Below are 19,684 nucleotides of genomic sequence, written 5' to 3' on the forward strand. Positions count from 1 at the left end.
GGCACAACCCCACCCGCTCCCACCCCCGCGATACTCCCGAGGAGGCGGGGCTTGCCTGTGGCCCCTCCCTTCCTTTGCGTCCCCCCCCTCCCGCCCCCATTCCCTGCAAGCGGAAGGGCGCCTGCCTGCCTGCCTGCCTGCCGCCGCCGCCGCCTCCTCGCTGGGCGCCGAGACATCCGAGGTCAGCCCGGCCGGCGGTGCTGATGCGGAGGGAGTTTCCCACAATGCACCGCTAGCGCGCTGTCCCTGGTGCTGAAGCTCCGCTCCGGGGCGCCGTCGATGCACAGCGCGCTCTTCCAGCTGGTGCAGCGGAGTCAAGCGCCCGAGCATGGGCCTGTGAGGGGGGCCATGGACGAGCGCAGCCCCTACAAGAGGAGCTGCCCGCAGGCCGGCGGCGGAGGGGGCAGCAGCGGCGGAGGGGCGGCCGTCGGGGGCGGCCGGGCCCACCTGCGCGGGGCCGCCGCCGTTGAGCCCCAGCCGGACCTGGAGGCCAAGATCCGGCAGGCGGTGGAGTTCAAGGCCGAGGGCGGGCGCTGCTACAAGCAGAAGAAGTTCCGCGAGGCCATCGGGAAGTACCACCGGGCGCTGCTGCAGCTCAAGGGGCTGGAGGCCGAGGCCGAGGAGGGCAGCAGCCCGCTGCGGAGGGCCGGCTGGCAGCAGCGCCTCTCCGAGGAGCAGCGGGCGCTGGTCGAGGGCACCGAGATCGAGTGCTACAACAGCCTGACGGGTAAGGCTGGGGCGGATTCTCTTTTTTTGGGGGGGTGAGGGGAGCTGTGTGCCAGGCCCAGAGGAAGAAGGTGGGGGGCCCTCGCCTGGCAACGGGACCCCCCCCCAGTTTGTAAGGTTCTCCAAGCAGGCAGAAGAACCCCCGTGTCATGACGAAGCTGTCCCTCTTCAGACGTGTCTCTGGCTCCCTTTCATGCGCCTCCCGTTCCAGCCAGCAGGGGGAGCCCTTTCCAATCCTGCTTTCCTACTCCTAGGGGCCAAAAAATTTGAGGGGGCTGCCCCTTCTAAGTTGAGGGGCATTGCCATTCAAATAGTGTGTGATTATGCAGGGTGGGGCTTACCTGGGCCCCCACAATACAGTCATACCTCGGGTTACAGACGCTTCAGGTTGTGCGATTTTGAGTTGTGCACCGCGCCGAACCCGGAAGTACCGGAACAGGTTAAATCGTGCTTTGCGCATGCGCAGAAGCGCTGAATCGCAACCCACGCGTGCATATGTTGCGAATGCTGTGGGTTGCGAATGTGCTTCCAGCACGGATCATGTTCGCAACCCCAGCATCCACTGTATTTTATTCAAGTTGGCACCCCTAATTGGGGCCAAGACCCAGCCTCTGATCCCTTCCTAGTCAAAAGTGCCCCCTCTGGGAAACGGGGAAGGGCGTTCCTCGTTTAGGGGGGTCCCCTTTGCACCAGAGAATTTGCAGCTCTTCAGCGTTGGTGTCAGTGGAGATCTGAACCCTGAGCTCTCACAGGGAAAGGCCTGGTGTTGCAGGTATGGGGTTCCCAGGGGGCTGTTCATGTTGACAGGATGATACCAAGCAGCGAAGCCTCCCGCCCAGAGGGCCAAAGTCAGAGGCTCAACCCCTGGGAAGCTGTGCCGGGAGGAATTCAGTTGGGGGGGGCAGGGGGTGAGGCAGAACATGCTGCCTTATGGCTAGGGTGTCCACCTGCCCTCTGAGAAAATGTTTAGAAGACCCGAGAGCCGGGGATGGTGAGGTGGCCACTGATGTTGCTGGCCAGATGGCCACCCCTCCCTTAACAAAATATTCAAAATCTCACAAAGCCCAAGGGATGTTCTCCCCACCCAGCCACTGGTCCATCTCCCAAGGTCCTCCTCTTCCAAGCAGAGAGGAGGAACGTCGCAGCCAAGGCCAAGGGTTGAAGATTCCCTTGGGAATCCATCAGGCGTATGTGTTTAAGACTTTTGTATACTGGCGGTGGCCTCTCCTCTAGCAGTGAATCCCCTGACCTTTGACCCTCCTTGCCCCTCCCTCACTGTCTCCTTCCTCTTACTTTGGGTACTTCCTGCTGGAACAGAACCATGTGAATCTCATTCACCAACATTTACAATTTTGACGTAATTTTTTTGAATGCTAGCCCTCAGGACAGAAATCCATTTATTCCCCTTGAAATTCAGAAGTATTACATTTGATGTTTTATTGTATTTTTAATATTTTGTTGGAAGCCGCCCAGAGTGGCTAGGGAAACCCAGCCAGATGGGTGGGGTATAAATAATAAAAAATTATTATTATTATTATTATTATTATTATTATTATTTCCACCTTTCCTCCAAAGAGATCAAGTCAGTGTACAAGGCTCTGCCACTCCCCACTCCCCTTTTTAAGTCAAATAGTCATACAAATCCGGACAATACCATTTATTCTGTGAACCGCCCTGAAATCTTTCGATGAAGGGTGGTATATAAATTTAATTTGACAACAACAACAACATGAAGAAAGGGAAGGGGTGTAAGTGCTTCTCAATTATAATCTCAAATATTCACATCTCTTGGTATTTGCTACAATCCTATGAAGTTTTAATCTTATACAAATCCTTACTTATTTATATGTGTATCTCCCAAAGGATAAGAAGGGGTAAAAATACCGCCTATGGCAGCCAGCAGCCGACCCCTAAGTCAGGGAAACGCAGTACTTAATATATTGGATTGTATGGTTCAGTTCCCTCTTTCCTTCTCTTCCTGTTTTAGAGACTGGGTGTAACATACTCATTAGTCCTCTAATTAGCTAATTCCTAATTAGTTCTTCTTCTTAGTATCCAGCTTAGCTTCTATGTCTTAGCAAAGGGAATTTCTCGCATGTATCACAAGGCGCAGCCTTTGTGTTTGATACGCTTTAATATTTACATTGCCTCTTGTGCAATATAATTGAGCCATTTCCTCAATAGTTGCTAAGACCATTTCCCAACAGCTTCACCATATATGGGGGGGGACGGGGACGACGACGACAACATTTCTTCAAAAAATAAAATAAAATCAGGGAAGACCCACCCCCATTCTGCCCTTACAGCAACACCGCGAGATGAATTTTGCATAAATTCAGTGACTGGCCTGGAGACCTTAATGGCTGAGTGAAGAGATTTGAACCCAGGGCTCTCTGGCCATGAGTCAGCACTCTAGCCATTGCACCACAGCGATGCTTGCTTTTGTTGGTGTCACCCGACTGCTTATTTTGGTTTGGCGACTTTTATGAATCACACAAAATGTCAACCCCTGACTATTAGGTCCAGTCATGGCCGACTCTGGGGTTGCGGTGCTCATCTCACTCTATTGGCTGAGGGAGCCGGCGTACAGCTTCCGGGTCATGTGGCCAGCATGACTAAGCCGCTTCTGGCGAACCAGAGCAGCGCACGGAAACGCCGTTTACCTTCCTGCCAGAGCGGTACCAGTTTATCTACTTGCACTTTGATGTGCTTTCGAGCTGCTAGGTTGGCAGGAGCAGGGACAGAGCAACGGGAGCTCACCCCGTTGCGGGGATTCGAACCGCCGACCTTCTGATCGGCAAGCCCAAGAAGCTCAGTGGTTTAACCCACAACGCCATCCGCGTCCCATTTGCTTACTACTTGGTAAAATTGATCCTGCTCCTCCTGAGGGGGTGTGAAGAGCTATGAACGATCCTGGTTTGCTGCTACCACCACCACCAAAGCACACACACCCCCCCCCCGCGCAGCATCTGGAAATCCTGTCCTGCTCTTTTCCAGCTGTTGAGTTGTCACTGCCTGCTCCCCTCCCACCGTGTTTGTGTTTGAGCAGTGGAAGGCAAACTAAGGCCTGGGGGCTGAATCAGCGTGTTTTTACATGAGTAGAATGTGTCCTTTTATTTAAAATGCATCTCTGTGTTATTTGTGGGGCCTGCCTGGTGTTTTTACACCAGTAGAATGTGTGCTTTTATTTAAAATGCACCCCTGGGTTATTTGTGGGGCATAGGAATTCGCTCATTATTATTATTTTCAAAATATAGTCCAGCCCACCACATGGTCTGAGTGACGGTGGACCGGCCCCCTGCTTAAAAAGGTTGCTGACCCCTGCTTTTGAGGAAGAATATTGAGATTCTCAGGAGGGAGGCTGAATCTGGCCCCTCTTGCTGCGTTATGTGGGCATCCTGCCCTCCTGCAGGGTGGCAGAGGGGGCAAAGCACAGCAGCCCCGGCCAGAGTCAAGCAGAAGGGAGGGGGGCAACCTTAAATGAACCTGCCTGTGTTTTGCCTCGTGAAAAACAGCCAGGAAGAGAATGATTTGGATGGCAGATGAGGAAAGGAGGAGGGAGGAGGGGCACATCAAGCCCAACCAGACAGATCTGCCATGAACATTGTAAGCATCAAAGCTCTGCCATTGCAATGGCAACACTAAAACAGGACTTTTATTTTATTTTATTTTAAATGTTGCAGTACATATATGAAATCTTTACATAATGATACATATACATTATACAGTGGTACCTTGGGTTAAGAACTTAATTCGTTCCTGAGGTCTGTTCTTAACCTGAAGCAGCACTTTAGCTAATGGGGCCTCCTGCTGCCGTCACACTGCCGGAGCACGATTTCTGTTCTCATCCTGAAGCAAAGTTCTTACCCCGAGGTACTATTTCCGGGATAGCAGAGGCCGGGGCTCAAGAGGCCCGGGGGCCAGCGCTGTCCGGAGACACTTCCGGGTCACGTGGCCAGCGTGACAAAGCTGCATCTGGCGAGCCAGCGCAGCACACAGAAACACCGTTTACCTTCCCGCCAGTAAGCGGTCCCTATTTATCTACTTGCACCCAGGGGTGCTTTCGAACTGCTAGGTTGGCAGGCTCTGGGACCGAGCAACAGGAGCGCACCCCGCCACGGGGATTCGAACTGCCGACCTTTCGATTGGCAAGCCCTAGGCGCTGAGGCTTTTACCCACAGCGCCACCCGCGTCCCTCAGCAAGTATTATGAGAGAGCAAATGCTATTTTTTACCTTTTCTGCAAGGCTATTTGTGTGATTGTTATTTTAAAGGGGAGGAAATACCAGGAGAATACAGCCTGCCTTAAAGAATCCTGGATTCCTTAAACTAAAAGGCTAAAATTGGCCTATCTAAGCTTCTCTTTTAAGATGCAAATGGATGACACACTGCTGAACTCACAAACGTGAGGAAGGAAAGATATTCTATTATTTATACATACATACATACATACATACATACATACATACATACCCTGCCTATCTGGCTGGGTTTCCCCAGCCACTCTAGTCGGCTCCCAACAGAATTAAAAGCACAATAAACCACCAAATGTTAAAAACTTCCCTAAACAGGGCTGCCTTCAGATGTCTTCTGAAGTCACATAGTTGTTTATTTCCTTGACATCTGCTGGGAGGGCGTTCCACAGGGCGGGCGCCACCACTGAGAAGGCCCTCTGCCTGGTTCCCTGTACCCCACTTCTTGCAGTGAGGGACCCGCCAAAGGGCCCTCTCCTAGCATCTATTCCAAGGGTCAGGAACCTTTTTCAGCTGTGGGCCAGTCCACCTCCCCTCAGATCATGTGATGGGCCGGACTATATTTTTTTGGGGGAAATAAATGAATTCCTATGCCCCACAAATAACCCAGAGATGCATTTTAAATAAAAGAACACATTCTACTCATGTAAAAACACGCTGTTTCCTGGACCGTCCGCTGACCGGATTGAGAAGGCGATTGGGCTGCATCCGGTCCCCAGGCCTTAGCTTGCCTAGGTAAAGGGTAAAGGGACCCCTGACGATTAGGTCCGGTCGTGACCGACTCTGGGGTTGCGGCGCTCATCTCGCTTTATTGGCCGAGGGAGCCGGCGAACAGCTTCTGGGTCATGTGGCCAGCATGACTAAGCCACTTCTGGCCAACCAGAGCAGCACACGGAAACGCCGTTTACCTTCCCGCCAGAGTGGTATCTATTTATCTACTTGCACAGGTGTGCTTTCGAACTGCTAGGTTGGCAGGAGCAGGGACTGAGCAACGGGAGCTCACCCCGTCGGGGGATTCGAACCGCCGACCTTCTAGTTTGCCTACCCCTGATCTATTCACACCCCAACATCTCTCTCTTTCTCTCTCCAGCCTGCCTGTTGCAATCGGAGCTGGTGAACTATGAGAGGGTGCGAGACTATTGCCTCAAGGTTCTTGCCAAGGAGAAGAGGAACTTCAAAGCCATGTACCGGGCGGGCATCGCCTTCTACCACCTGGGCGACTACGACAATGCCCTGCTCTATTTGAAAGAGGCCAAGAGCCTGGAGCCCGCAGGTGGGTGCCTTGCTTGGCACGCGGCAGGAGGGAGAGGTGGGCAAGGGGGTGGGAAGAGGCAGTTGCCAAGGCTTGAAACGGAGCGCAGCTCAGAGGCAGAGCGCCTCTCCGGGGCGCAGGAGTCTGGGGCTCAACCCCCGGCAGCTCCTCCGCTTTAAGAACATAAGAAAAGGCTGCTGGATCAGGCCATTCGAGGCCAGCATCCTGCTCTCACAGTAGCCGATCAGATGCCCAAACGGGAAACCCCCAAGCAGGATTTGAACACAAGAGCAACTCTCCCCTCCTGTGGTATCCAGCATTGCTGTATGATAGGAATTTTGAGGTCTTATATACAGTGGTGCCTCGCAAGACGAAAAGAATCCGTTCTGCGAGTCTCTTCGTCTTGCGGTTTTCTCGTCTTGCGAAGCGGCTTAGCGGGCTTAGCGGATTAGCGCTATTAGCGGCTTAGCGGGCTTAGCGGATCAGCTGATAAGCGACTTAGCGACCAGCTGTTAAGCGGCTTAGCGGATCAGCTGTTAAGTGGCTTAGCGGCTTAGCGGCTTAGCGGATCAGCTGATAAGCGGCTTAGCGGCTTGGGAAAAGGGGGGGGGGAGGAAAAAAACCCTGCAGGAACTCGCAAGACATTTTCGTCTTGCGAAGCAAGCCCATAGGAAATTCGTTTTGCGAAGCACCTCCAAAACGGAAAACCCTTTCGTCTAGCGGGTTTTCCGTCTTGCGAGGCATTCGTCTTGCGGGGCACCACTGTGTATGGTAATGTTCATAACCACATGTACATAGATCAGCACAGGAAGACAGACCTGAAGCCATTTTGATTCCTAAACTGAGCAAATGTTTTCTCTGCAAGGTCAAAGTGGGAAACCTCCCCATTGTCTCTTTCCTCTCAAATCCTGTCTTAAGGGCACATTTAAGATATGAATAGGGTGTGAGCCTGTGACCTGGCCCAGGAACTAAGTATTTATCACTAAAAAAGAATGGCCAGGCTACCCAGGAAATCCAGTCAAGTAACCTGCCAGACAGGAGATAAACAACGGCAGGAGAAAAACAAAATTCAAATTTTCTGTTTTAAAACCGCCTTTTCTGTGATGTAGGTGTGATGTATCTGAGGGGTGGTCTTAGGTTACACCCCTTCTGTGATGTATGTATGATGTTTCTGGGGGTGGTCTTTTTTTTTTTTTTTTTTTGGTAGTTCCATCCATTTATTTCCATCCAATTCCAGCAAGAGTAGCATTAGCCAAGGATAACATTCAACACAAAACATGGATAAGACAAGCTACTAGCACAAGTAGCTGGTGGTGTAGAGAACAGTCACCTCTAAAGTCTCTGCCACTCTCTTGAGGAGGAGGAGGAGCCAGTCCCATCCAGTTCTAGGCCTTGTTCATCATTGACCTGGGCTGGCCTGTGATAAAAAGGTAAAGGTACCCCTGCCCATACGGGCCAGTCTTGACAGACTCTGGGGTTGTGCGCCCATCTCACTCAAGAGGCCGGGGGCCAGCGCTGTCCGGAGACACTTCCGGGTCACGTGGCCAGCGTGACAAAGCTGCATCTGGCGAGCCAGCGCAGCACACGGAAACGCCGTTTACCTTCCCGCCAGTAAGCGGTCCCTATTTATCTACTTGCACCCAGGGGTGCTTTCGAACTGCTAGGTTGGCAGGCGCTGGGACCGAGCAGCGGGAGCGCACCCCGCCGCGGGGATTCGAACCGCCGACCTTTCGATCGGCAAGCCCTAGGCGCTGAGGCTTTTACCCACAGTGCCACCCGCGTCCCGACTTAGCTGATAAAACACAACAAATCAGGTAGGAGATTGTCCCATGTCAACATATAGTAGTTTGGAATCCTTTCAAAGCCCATTTTCTTCAGGAGAGGGATGATATTCTTCCTCCAGATGAATTATATCAACGTAGCTTTATGATCCTGGCCTGGATACAAGAAATTCCCACTCACAACGGTTTGCACCATTGTAGATTTAGTTTTCTGGGGGCTGGAGGAGCTGCTGACCCACAGCTTCCACATTGAGCTTGCTGGGCTTAGTTGTGAAAGGGTACCACTGGGGTTGGACACTGGGGTTATCTGTATGGAAAGGCTTTCGGATACGGATGATCTCCAGGCCAGACTGGCCTGCCAGCTTCTGGATGACCTTTGCAATCTCATCCACTGTCTTGCTGGTTAAACACTCTACCTTCACGGTTCCATTCATGTATTCAGCAGTCAACGTAGGTCATAGAACTTTGAAGTGTCAGGCATAGCCCTATTGGCTTTAGCCCAAACGTAGCAGAGTTTTCCTGCACAGCGAGGAAGCTAGTTGCGGCAGTAATGACTAGTCAGCTAGACTCAGAATAACTATTTACAGGATTTATTAAAAAAGGAAAAATAAAACCAGCAGAGTTTCTGCATACAAATCAAAACAAAATAAATCCTCTCTTTCTCTCTCTCAAAACCATACACAGCACTTCTACTCCTAACAACACCTCACTTCAAACTGAGCTAGCAATCCCTTGATAACAGAGCAGAGTGCTGGTCGTTAACCAATCAGAGTGAGTAGTTTCTAGGTCAAGCAGACCTGGGCTTTCTGCCAAGAGTAAATTGACACCAGCCTGAGTTAATTGTGCGAAGCTAGAATCTGCAAGTTTCCCACGAGAACCAATTAACAGAAACTGAACACCCCCTCACAGATTCTGCTGAACAATTAACACCAAATACACCTATGTAGGAGATCATTTTTCCAGCAAACCTAAACCCTTGCACATTCGCTTGTTCTTTATCTTTGCCAATGGTTTAGTTAACACATCTGCTACATTTTCTTCACTTGGTACATAAGTACAGGTGATTACATTGTCTTGTACACAGCAACGCACATTTTGGTATTTTACAGAGATATGTTTGGAACGCGATTTGAAACCCTCTGTTTTACTTAAGGTTATACAAGCTTGATTATCAATGTAAACTTGTACTGGTTCTCCACAATTTACATTTAAATCTGCTAACAAATGCTTGAAATAAATCACCTCGTTGCACAATTCACTCAATGCGGCGTACTCTGATTCCGTTGATGACACACTTACAACGTCTTGCTTGCGTGACCGCCAGCTGATTAAAGCTCCACCGACCATTATGACTAGTCCTGTGACAGATTTTCTATCCGGCAAATTTCCCCAGTCACTATCACAGTAGCAACTCAACATTTCATCCTCTGAAGAATTTAATTGTAACATATAGCCAATTGTCTGTTTGAGATACCTCAGAACTTGTTTTACCCCTTTCCAGGCATTTAGTGTGGGTTTTGAGACCAATCTACTTAATATGCCTACTGCATAACTAATATCAGGTCTGGACCACTGTGCTAGATACAATAAACTTCCAATTACAGAATGATATACATCAGGATGTTCAAATTCAGGACTCTCATCTATATGAAGTGTTTTTATGAAACCTGGATCCATAGGCACCACTGCCCCTTTGCAATCCTGCATCCTGTATGTAGTCAGTAGTTGTTTAACTTTGTTCTGCTGACTAATTAGGCAGCTGCCATCTTGGGCCCAGCACACTTCCAACCCTAGATATGTCCTAACCGGGCCTAAGTCTTTCACTTTGAACTTACTGGACAATTGCTTGGCAAACCTTTTAGTTTGTTTATCTGTTTTGCAGGCATACAAAACATCATCTACATAAATCAGACAAAACTCTTGATCACTGCCTGTACCACGTACATAAACACAATTGTCAGCTGTACTCTGCTTGAAACCAAATGACACTAAGGCCTCATGGAAACATTTGTTCCAAGATCTTGCAGCCTGTTTGAGACCATATAGAGCTTTGTTTAATTTTAACACTCTATCGGAACCTGTCTCATAACCAGGCGGTTCGGCTAGATACAGGTCTTCTGATATTGATGCATGTAAATATGCAGTTTGGATGTCAAAATGGTTTAACAGGAGTTTTCTCTTTGCTCCAAGCGTTAAAATCAGCCTTACACTGTCCCCCTTAGCAGTAGGGGAAAAAGTCTCGTCATAATCTTTTCCAGGCCTCTGAGAGTATCCTTGAGCCACTAAACGAGCTTTGTATTTGTACTCTCCTGTCACCAGAGGTTTAAGTTTGTACACCCACCTGCAGCCTACAATCTTTGCCCCCTCAGGCGCTGCTACTGGTGTAAAAACCTTGTGCTCATTCAGAGAGGACATCTCTTCCTCCATTGCCTGTTTCCAGAGCTCTGCCTCCTCTTTTGGTAACTTTAACACCTCCTGAAAACTCTTGGGTTCTGCACTTACACTAAACACATTTGCAGTATCTGGAGAAAAACGCACCGGAGGCACTCCTTTGTTTTGTCTTTTAGATCTTCTGGGAGAAAATTTTTCTTCTGACCCACTTTCCTCCTCAGAACTACGACCTCTCTTTTGTTGCTTAGCAACTGGTCTTTGGCTAACTCCACTTTCTTGAGAGCTCTTATCTGAACTTTCCTCCCCCTCAGACTCTGATTCTCTGTGTCTACCTTCAGAGTCATAAAGCTCCTGGGAAGGTTCAAACCAAACCTCAGTATTGGCATGTAGTCTCTCCCAGCCACTATGTTCACAAAAACTGGCATTCCTGGAGATCACAATGCCATTTGTCCCTTCAGCAAAACGGAAACCTTTTCCCAGCTCCTGGTAACCCACAAACACTAACTGTTTGGTCTTAGGATCTCCCTTCTTCCTCATTTGTTTCGGAATTAATACCCAGGCTTTTGATCCAAACACATGCAAATGGTCAATTTTGGGTTTTTTCTGAAACAATTTAAAGTACGGGGTTGTACCTATTGTTTGATGAAAGAGCCTGTTTTGGAGATAACACGCGGTGAGCATGCTCTCCCCCCAATAAGACATGGGCAAATCAGCATCATCAAGCATGGCAAACATCATATCTTGTAAAGATCTGTTTTTTCGCTCTGCAACGCCATTCTCCTCTGGGGAAAAAACATTCGTTTTTCTATGCCCAATGCCACGCTTTTGTAACCAATCTTTAAAGGCATTTGACATAAATTCGCCACCTCTGTCCGTCTGAATCCTTTTAAGTTTAATGGACAGAAATCTTTCCACAGATGCCACCCAGCCTTTAAACTTAGTGAACACGTCACCCTTATTCTTCATGGGGAAAACCCAGGAGTAACGCGTGGCGTCATCCACAATTGTTAGTGAAAAGCGCGATCCACCCCTGCTTACAGCAAATGGACCAATTACGTCCATGTGAACCAGCTGTAGCGGTGACTCACTAACTCTGTCACTTCTGGGGTAAGAGACTCTGTGGGTTTTAACCTTTTTACACACATTACAATCAAGGTACTTGTTACAACTCTTTAAATTACCCCCATCAGCCAATTCAGACATTTTTAGTACACTTTTCCAGCAAGCATGCCCCATTTTCCTATGCAATAAGTGCACACAGTTGTCATGTATAGCTTTGTTATTCACTGCAGGCTGAGATTTACTGACTACTGCTGCAACTTGAGATCCTGCTTTAAGCCAAAACAAGCCTCCCTCTGACTTAGCAGTGCCTAAAATCTCACCAGCCTTCTTAATAATGCAACTGTCTCCTTCAAAATACACTTTAAACCCAGCTTTTAGCAAACAATCTACAGACATCAGATTGCTCCTTAATGAAGGCACACAAAGTACATTTTGCAGGCATTCACGAAGACAAGGAACAAAAACTGCACCCCCCGAAATCACTTCGGAAATACTTCCGTCTGCTAGAGCCACCTGGCTGCGCTGTGCTGAGTTCTTGGAAACAAACAATTCATCTGAATTCACGATGTGGCGAGATGCTCCCGAATCGACCACCCAGACCGCTTGTTTCTCATCAGCAATCTTGACCTCGCCGGTCACCAGCTGAGCCGACTGTTTTTGTTTGAAGAATTTCTTTTTACGCTGCTGCTGCTGCTGATCTCGTCTCTGCTCCTGCACCGGCAACTGAGACTTGACCAACTCCGGACATTGTCGTTTTAGATGCGCTGAAGACCCACATCGGAAACAACGTCTAACAGCAAACGCTGACTCCTCACCGGTACGCTGCTTTTGCTTCACCTCTGGCACGGCATGAGAACTCCTTCCAAACCGCCCACCTGTAGAAGCCTCTGCAGCCAACGACCTTTCTTGCCTCTTCTGCCATTCTTCAATCAAACGCCCAGTAACGTAACTGACTGATAAATCATGCTCCTGCATGCCTTCTAGAGACAAAACTAAATTATCCCAGCTTTCCGGGAGAGAACTCAAAATAATAGCCACCTTCTCCTGCTGGTCTAACGCACAGTCTCTTTCCTGTAGCGCAACAAACTTTAACTGTAAACTGTGTAGGTGTTCCTGCATTGTAACCCCAGGCTGTAACATTGCCTTGTACAATGCCTTGCGAATGAACAGCTTGGAAACCGCTGTCTCACGCACATGGAGTTCTTTAAGTGCTTGCCACACACCTCTAGCTGTCTTGATTCCCCTCACATACGGCAACTGGGAATCTTCCAGCCCCAAGACAATTGTGGCCCTTGCTCTTTGGTCTTTATCGAGGTCTTCATCATCAGGCTTCGCAGGAAACTTACTCACCACTTGCCAGAGACGATCCCTCTGCAGCACTACCTGCATGCGTTCCGACCACAGCAAGTAATTGGAGTAATTCAGACGCTCAAAAGCCATCTGAACTGGTTGTGAGGCCATCTTGAGAGCGATGTCCCTGGAACCCGGAACCAGCTACTCACGACCACCGAGAGAGAAAACAGGAACCACAGCACCCAGCACTCACACGCTGCAGCTGTTGTCCTTGTGTCCGCTGCGTCACCAGCTCACCACAGTCAGGAACCAGCCAGAGTCCATCTGCTGCACCAGCAGGAACAACAACTTCTGGAACTACTGGAACCAACGCCGTTGATGCTGACACCACCGCAACTCAGGCTGGCAGCACAATGCCCATAACCTCATGGAACTTTGAAGTGTCAGGCATAGCCCTATTGGCTTTAGCCCAAACGTAGCAGAGTTTTCCTGCACAGCGAGGAAGCTAGTTGCGGCAGTAATGACTAGTCAGCTAGACTCAGAATAACTATTTACAGGATTTATTAAAAAAGGAAAAATAAAACCAGCAGAGTTTCTGCATACAAATCAAAACAAAATAAATCCTCTCTTTCTCTCTCTCAAAACCATACACAGCACTTCTACTCCTAACAACACCTCAACTTCAAACTGAGCTAGCAATCCCTTGATAACAGAGCAGAGTGCTGGTCGTTAACCAATCAGAGTGAGTAGTTTCTAGGTCAAGCAGACCTGGGCTTTCTGCCAAGAGTAAATTGACACCAGCCTGAGTTAATTGTGCGAAGCTAGAATCTGCAAGTTTCCCACGAGAACCAATTAACAGAAACTGAACAGTAGGGACCCTGCACTGCTTTGGAGCAACGTAGAACACAATCCCAGGGTTCTGCCTGGCAAAGTCCACCACCTTTTCTTCAATGTATTCTCTGGCGCCCCGCGAGCTCAGCGCATCCCGGCTGACCGTCAAGGTGAGGCGCTGCAGCTGCCCCACGTAGCGGCCCACCCCGTTCCTCAAGACGCTGGCCAGGAAGCGGCTCGGGGTGCCTCGGCCAGTCATTGCACATGAAAGCGGGGTGGAAGCAGGTTGGCCGCCTCCCTCTCCTCCTCTTCTGGGGGTGGTCTTGATCTGCAGGGTGGCAATTTCAAAAGTCTTTATAAGGCCTTGCGCGCCATTTTTCTGGGTTCCTCCTCCTTTCCAGCGTGTGAGGGGAGCACCCTGTTGCAACAGATCAATAAAGATCAATAAAGATAGCTGCTTTGCTTCTCAATATTCTCTGCTTGGCCTCTCTTATTTTCTCCTACCAATAGGGAACCCACGTAAGGACTCTATGGGCTCTTGGATACCCCATAAGGGAAAAAAGGGCAATTTTTTGTTTACAACAGCTGCCTCTGACAGTGGAGGCAGAGAACAATCATTCTGGCTAGTAGCCATCCAAAGCCCTGTCCTCCTACATGAATTAGTCTAATCTTATTTTAAAGCCACCTCTGCCTCCTGTGGCAGGGAGTTCCATAGGTAAAAAGAGGGCTTTCTTTTACCTGCCCAGGCTCTTCCAATATTCAGCTTCCCCACGACTTCTAGCATTTCTCTGCTGGCTTTCTCAAGGCCATGCCTAATTTTATAAACTCCTTATCACGTCGTCTCTCACCTGCCTTTCCTCTGAGCTAAAAAGCCCCAATCACTGCAAGCTTTCTTCATAGGAAGGTGGGTCCCTTGTGTAATAAACATAAATCTGCCCTTATTCCCTAATGGGGGACACAAGAGCCCCTGTAGAGTCCTTTGTAGGTTCTCCATCCGTCGGGGAAAATAACAGAGGCCAGCCAGAGAATATTGAGAAGCAAAGCAGCTTGTAAGCCTGATCTTTATTAAAGCTGTTGCAACAGGGTGCTCCCCTCACACGCAGGAGAAGGAGGAGGACCCAGAACCCAGGTGTGCCCACCCTTATATAGACATTTTAAATTGCCCGCCCTGGAGTCCAAGACCTCCCCCAGAAACATCATACCTACATCACAGAAGAGGCGGTCTACAGCAGAAATCTGAGTGCATTGTTTATCTCCTGTCTGGCAGGTTACCTGTTAATGGTCACTTGATTGGATACCCTGGGGAGCCTGGCCAGTCTTTTGTAATGATAAATACTTAGTTCCTGAGCCAGGTCACAGGCTCACCCTATTCATACACAGACATACCCTTAAGACAGGGTTTGTGAATGAAAAGACAATGGGGAGGCTTTTCCATTTTCCTTCGACCTTGCAGAGAAATATTTGAGGTCAATTTGGGAGGGACAAAATGGTTTCAGGACTTTTTCTGTGGGGTTTCAGACATGTGGTTTATATATGCAGTTATGAATATTTATTATATATATATATAAGACCTTAACTTTTTTTATTTCACTTGCTTGTGCCTTGCTGGGAGGGAGAGGCGGGGGACCTGCTTGGCTGTGGAAAGGGAAGGTGCCAAGGCCTGAAATCACAGCTCGGTGGCACAGCGCACCTTTGGGATGCAAAGGATTTGGGTTCAACCCCTGGCGGCACCTATAGCTTAAAAGGACTGTGACTAGAAGGGCTGGCTGGGAGGGACCCCTCCCTGAATGGGACCTGGCTGAACCAGCTGGGGACATAGCTGTCAAGCGTCCCTTACTTGGCGGGGAATTCCCTTATCCCAGTGCCGTGTCCCGTTGCTGTCCCTTATTGATGATGTCCCTTAAATTTCCCGGGTTTCAAAGGAAGCAGCTCCTCTCCCTCCCTCCCTGCCGGCCAGGGAGGAGGGAGGCTCCAACTGTGTTGCTTGGCTGCGTTGCTCACCCAATAAGGAGTCTGAGAACGACTGAGGGGTGGAGCTTGCATGCCTTGTGCCGATCAAATCGGCCGCATTGCCTGGGGACTCGCCTTTGCTCAGCGCTTCCCAGCAGAGAGGTGACAGTGGTTTTCCTTGCTGCATCCCCTTTGCCAGCTTGCTGCGCTGTGGGAACTTGAGGCTTCGTTTGGCTGCTGGCTGGGCTTTCTGCCTTTGGCTTGAAGGGGCTCAGAAGTTGAACATACCTGTGTTCGCAAAATCCCTTATTTTGGCTGCTGAGCCCTTATTTTCAAGGCTGCTGGTCCCTTATTTTCAAATATGTAAGTTGACAGCTATGGCTGGGGAGGGTTGACCCTGGGCAGGAGGACTTGTCTTGGGTTTGCAGGATGCAGCCAGGGAAGGGAGAGCTGCTGTGGCTCCTCTTCCTCCTTCTCACAGGCTCTGCCTCTCGCTTTCCTTGCAGACACCAATGTCTTACGCTACATCCAGCTGACAGAGATTAAGATCAGCCGCTGCAGCCAGCGGGAGAAGGAGATGATTGCGTAGCTGCCCCATCGGAGACAGACAGAGGCTTCTGCACGTGGTGCCAGCCGTGCCCTGAACCCACCACCCGCTGCACTCCAGGACCCAGGAAGATGCCGCCAGGTGCCCAGCGAGCCCCTGGCAGGTGCCACGGCGGCCAGAGAACCCCCAGCTCAGAGCTATGCCGCCCACGAAGGACAGATCGGGACTTGACCATGTAGCATTTTGCCAAAACACTGTTGGGGGCTGCTTCTTTCTGCTTTGCCTTTTTCTATATAAAAACAAAACCTAAACCAAACCAAAAAAACAAAACAAAACCCCGAGAGAATTTGCAAGATGTGCCTCTGTCCGATTGGCTGTGGGGCACTGGGAGCAGAGAGGGGCACCCCAGAAGGAGCAGATCAGGGTGCCATTGGGGAGAGTTGAAGCCAGCCTTTAGAGCAGATCCCCCCCCCCCCAAAAAAAAACTAAGCAGAAGATGGTGGGGGCTGAGAACAAGTGCCCTGTTATCAATCTGGGGTCAGGGTGTCCTTTCCCCTCTTTTTACATCTCTCCTCCCTTCCTGAGCACCCTCGTGGCACCCTGTTCGCCTCCAGAAAGGATGGCTTCCCCTCTGAGCTCCCAGCCACCCCCCAGGTGTGAAGAGGCAGCCCCTAGCACTTTGCTTCAGTAGCTCAGTTGGTTAGAGCATGGTGCTGATAAAGCCAAGGTTGCAGGTTTGATACCCATATGGGTCAGCTGTGTTTTCCTGCACTGGAGAGGGTTTGGCTGGATGGTGCTTAGGACCCCTTCTGACTCTGCAATTTTATGATTCTACGAAATGTTGTAGGGCTAAGGGCCGAAAGGGAGCCTGCTGGATCTGGCCATTGTCCCTCCCCAGCAGGGAGCAAGGACAGGGGGAGAGGGCAGCAGTCTCCCCCACCCCGCTTTCCTCAAACAAGAAATCCACAAGGTTCTTGGACCTCCTATGCAGAGCAAGCATCCGGCTTGCAAATCTGGTTAGGAGAGAGGGATTGCCTTTGTAAAATAGCAAAGGCCTTTATTCTAGGAAAGATAATTTTGAGTAGGAGAGGGTTTCCTGGTTCTAAGCTAAGCAGCTCAACCAGAGTCCCAAGGAGACATGATTGCTCCCTTGTTCTCAGAGGATGCGATCCAAGATGTCGAAAGGAGGGAGGGAAGGGCCGTAGCTCAGCGAGAGGTCACCTGCCTTGCATGCAGAAGGCCCCAGGGTCAATCCCTGCTGGGAGTATCTCCAGGCAGGGCTGGGAGACATTCCCAGACCCAAACCCTGGGGAGCCTCAACCAGGCCATGTTGAAAATACTGAGCCAGTTGGACCAGGGCTCAGAATGTTCCCAAGAAGGGAGCTGCAACCCAGGAGTACGATTCCACTTCAGAGGGCTGCAACCCAGAGGTACGATTGCACGTCAGAGAGCTGCAACCCAGGGGTACGATTGCACTTCAGAGGGTCGGCTCAGATCAAAGGAGAGAGAGAGTCCAGATTCACGATGGTCTCCTGGTCTGTCTGTCTTCTCCCGGAAGATGTGTGTCGCGTTAACGCACAGCTTGGAGGCTGACCTGAGCCTTGCTATCCCTCCTGGTCGGAGGACCCCAGATTTAATCCTGGTTAGAACCACACTGAGTTTAAGAAAATAAGAAAGCTAAGTTTATTAAAGGAAAGAAAATGCTTGACCGGGAATATCCGAGTTCTGTCTCACTAAGGGGGGGATACAAAGACCCACCTGCCTGCCCTTTGTCCTCATCAGAAGAGATGCACAGAGATGTCTCCTCTGCCACAGGGAGGTAAAGGTAAAGGTACCCCTGGCCATTAGGTCCAGTTGCAGACGACTCTGGGGTTGCAGTGCCCCTCTCGCTCTATAGGCCGAGGGAGCTGGCGTTTGTCCGCAGACAGCTTCCGGGTCATGTGGCCAGCATGACTAAGCCGCTTCTGGCAAAACCAGAGCAGCACACGGAAACTCCGTTTACCTTCCCGCCGGAGTGGTACCTATTTATCTACTTGCACTGGCATGCTTTCGAACTGCTAGGTGGGCAGAAGCAGGGACCGAGCAACGGGAGCTCACCCCGTCGTGGGGATTTGAACCGCCGACCTTCTGATCGGCAAGCCCAAGAGGCTTGGGGGTTTAGACCACAGCGCTACCCACGTCCCTTCCACAGGGAGGAGGGAGGAGCAAAGGCAGGAAGTGACTCCCTTGCACCTCTGGGAACATCAGCACAGGCTTAAGGACAGTCTAGGAAGTTTGGCTGGTCCTTCCTGCCTCCCTCCCTCTTTCTCCTCTGCAGACCATCTTCAATACAATCTGAGTTGCGTCCCAACACTTCCAACAGAAATCACCCCCATGCTTAATATATGTGGCATTTGTGGGGGGGGCGGGGGGGGCTCCAATTTGGCAGGGTCACATCCGGACATCCAATGAAGATGTTCAGAGGAACAGAGCACTGCTGTCCTCCCAGTGACCCACCTCCCTTCATCTGAGTAACATATTTGACAAGCTGGGTTTGGGGGCAGTGGTCTCCTTAACATCCTGCAAAGTGTGGCTTGTGGGGCTATTCCTGAGCCCATGGCAGCCTCTGAGCTCTGTTCTTGGATGGAGCTAACTTGGCAGAGCAGAACTTTTCACACCCTTGAAGTCCTCTTTTCCTGAGTGAGGGGTTTTTGCAGGGAGGGCAGAGCAGGACCCCCAGCACTGCGCTGGTATTTGGAGTGCTACTCACACCAGCCTTGGGAGGTCATGGGGGGGGGGGGCATATCTGTCAACGCTTCCCCTTTTTAAAGGGAAATTATCTTATTCCGAATAGGATTCCTCACAAGAAAAGGGAAAAGTTGACAGCTATGGGGGGCGGGGAGAAAGATGAGAGGGAGGGTGACTGTTGTTCAGTGGTGGAGCATCAGCTGGAGTCTTCAATCCCTGCTGGCATCTTCAGGTCTCTACCAGGTACCAGGTAGAGAGACTCCCTGCCTCAAGCCCTGGAGAGGCGCCACTGCCAGCCAGTGTCGGCAGCACTGGTCCAGGTGGACCCCAGGGCCTGACTCAGGAACTCAGCTTTCCGACGTCCCTATAGGACAGATTGCAGAATGGCCAGGACACAGGGTGGGGCCGCCCAAAAGCTCCCCTGGGCCAGATGCACCAGCCTCTTGTACCACCCCCACCCAGCTGTCAGAAGTTCAGCCTACACTCGAGTAGGACCCTGGCAGAGACACATGCCCGACTGGCATGTTCCCTCCCTCCTGGTCGATTGTTCGGGAGCTTCATAAGCTTTCTTCAGCCCGAACATCACAGCAACCGATGCCAAACGGCACCAGCACACTTAGGGATCCACAGAGCTTGCGCATTATGCGCGTGACAGACCTCAGCAACTCAGCATTTAGACAACTGCTGTTGTTTCAGCACACACACACACACACCCACACCCCAACTGTGGTGCTGTCCCAGGTAGGAACAGAAGTGACAGTAAGGTAAAGGTAAAGGGACCCCTGACCATTAGGTCCAGTCGTGACCGACTCTGGGGTTGCGGCGTTCATCTCACTTTATTGGCCGAGGGAGCCGGCGTACAGTTTCCGGGT

The 19,684-nt window shown here is 50.5% G+C and overlaps 2 protein-coding genes across 2 annotated transcripts; one reads left to right on the top strand and one right to left on the bottom strand.

Annotated features, from left to right (window-relative positions):
• The first annotated feature begins 145 nt into the window (after positions 1-145).
• Positions 146-16,556, top strand: TTC9B (tetratricopeptide repeat domain 9B). Its single transcript, XM_028741994.2, has 3 exons — positions 146-727; positions 6,069-6,251; positions 16,045-16,556. The coding sequence occupies exons 1-3, from the start codon at positions 280-282 to the stop codon at positions 16,125-16,127; spliced, it is 714 nt and encodes a 237-aa protein (XP_028597827.1). The 5' UTR covers positions 146-279; the 3' UTR covers positions 16,128-16,556.
• LOC144328521 (large ribosomal subunit protein mL43-like) lies at positions 8,021-13,847 on the bottom strand. Its single transcript, XM_077932352.1, has 2 exons — positions 13,631-13,847; positions 8,021-8,465 (listed from the first exon to the last, which is right to left on the bottom strand). The coding sequence occupies exons 1-2, from the start codon at positions 13,845-13,847 to the stop codon at positions 8,215-8,217; spliced, it is 468 nt and encodes a 155-aa protein (XP_077788478.1). The 3' UTR covers positions 8,021-8,214.
• Positions 16,557-19,684: the final 3,128 nt, after the last annotated feature.

The sequence above is a fragment of the Podarcis muralis genome, chromosome 7 (assembly GCF_964188315.1).
Source record: "Podarcis muralis chromosome 7, rPodMur119.hap1.1, whole genome shotgun sequence".
NCBI lineage: Eukaryota > Metazoa > Chordata > Lepidosauria > Squamata > Lacertidae > Podarcis > Podarcis muralis.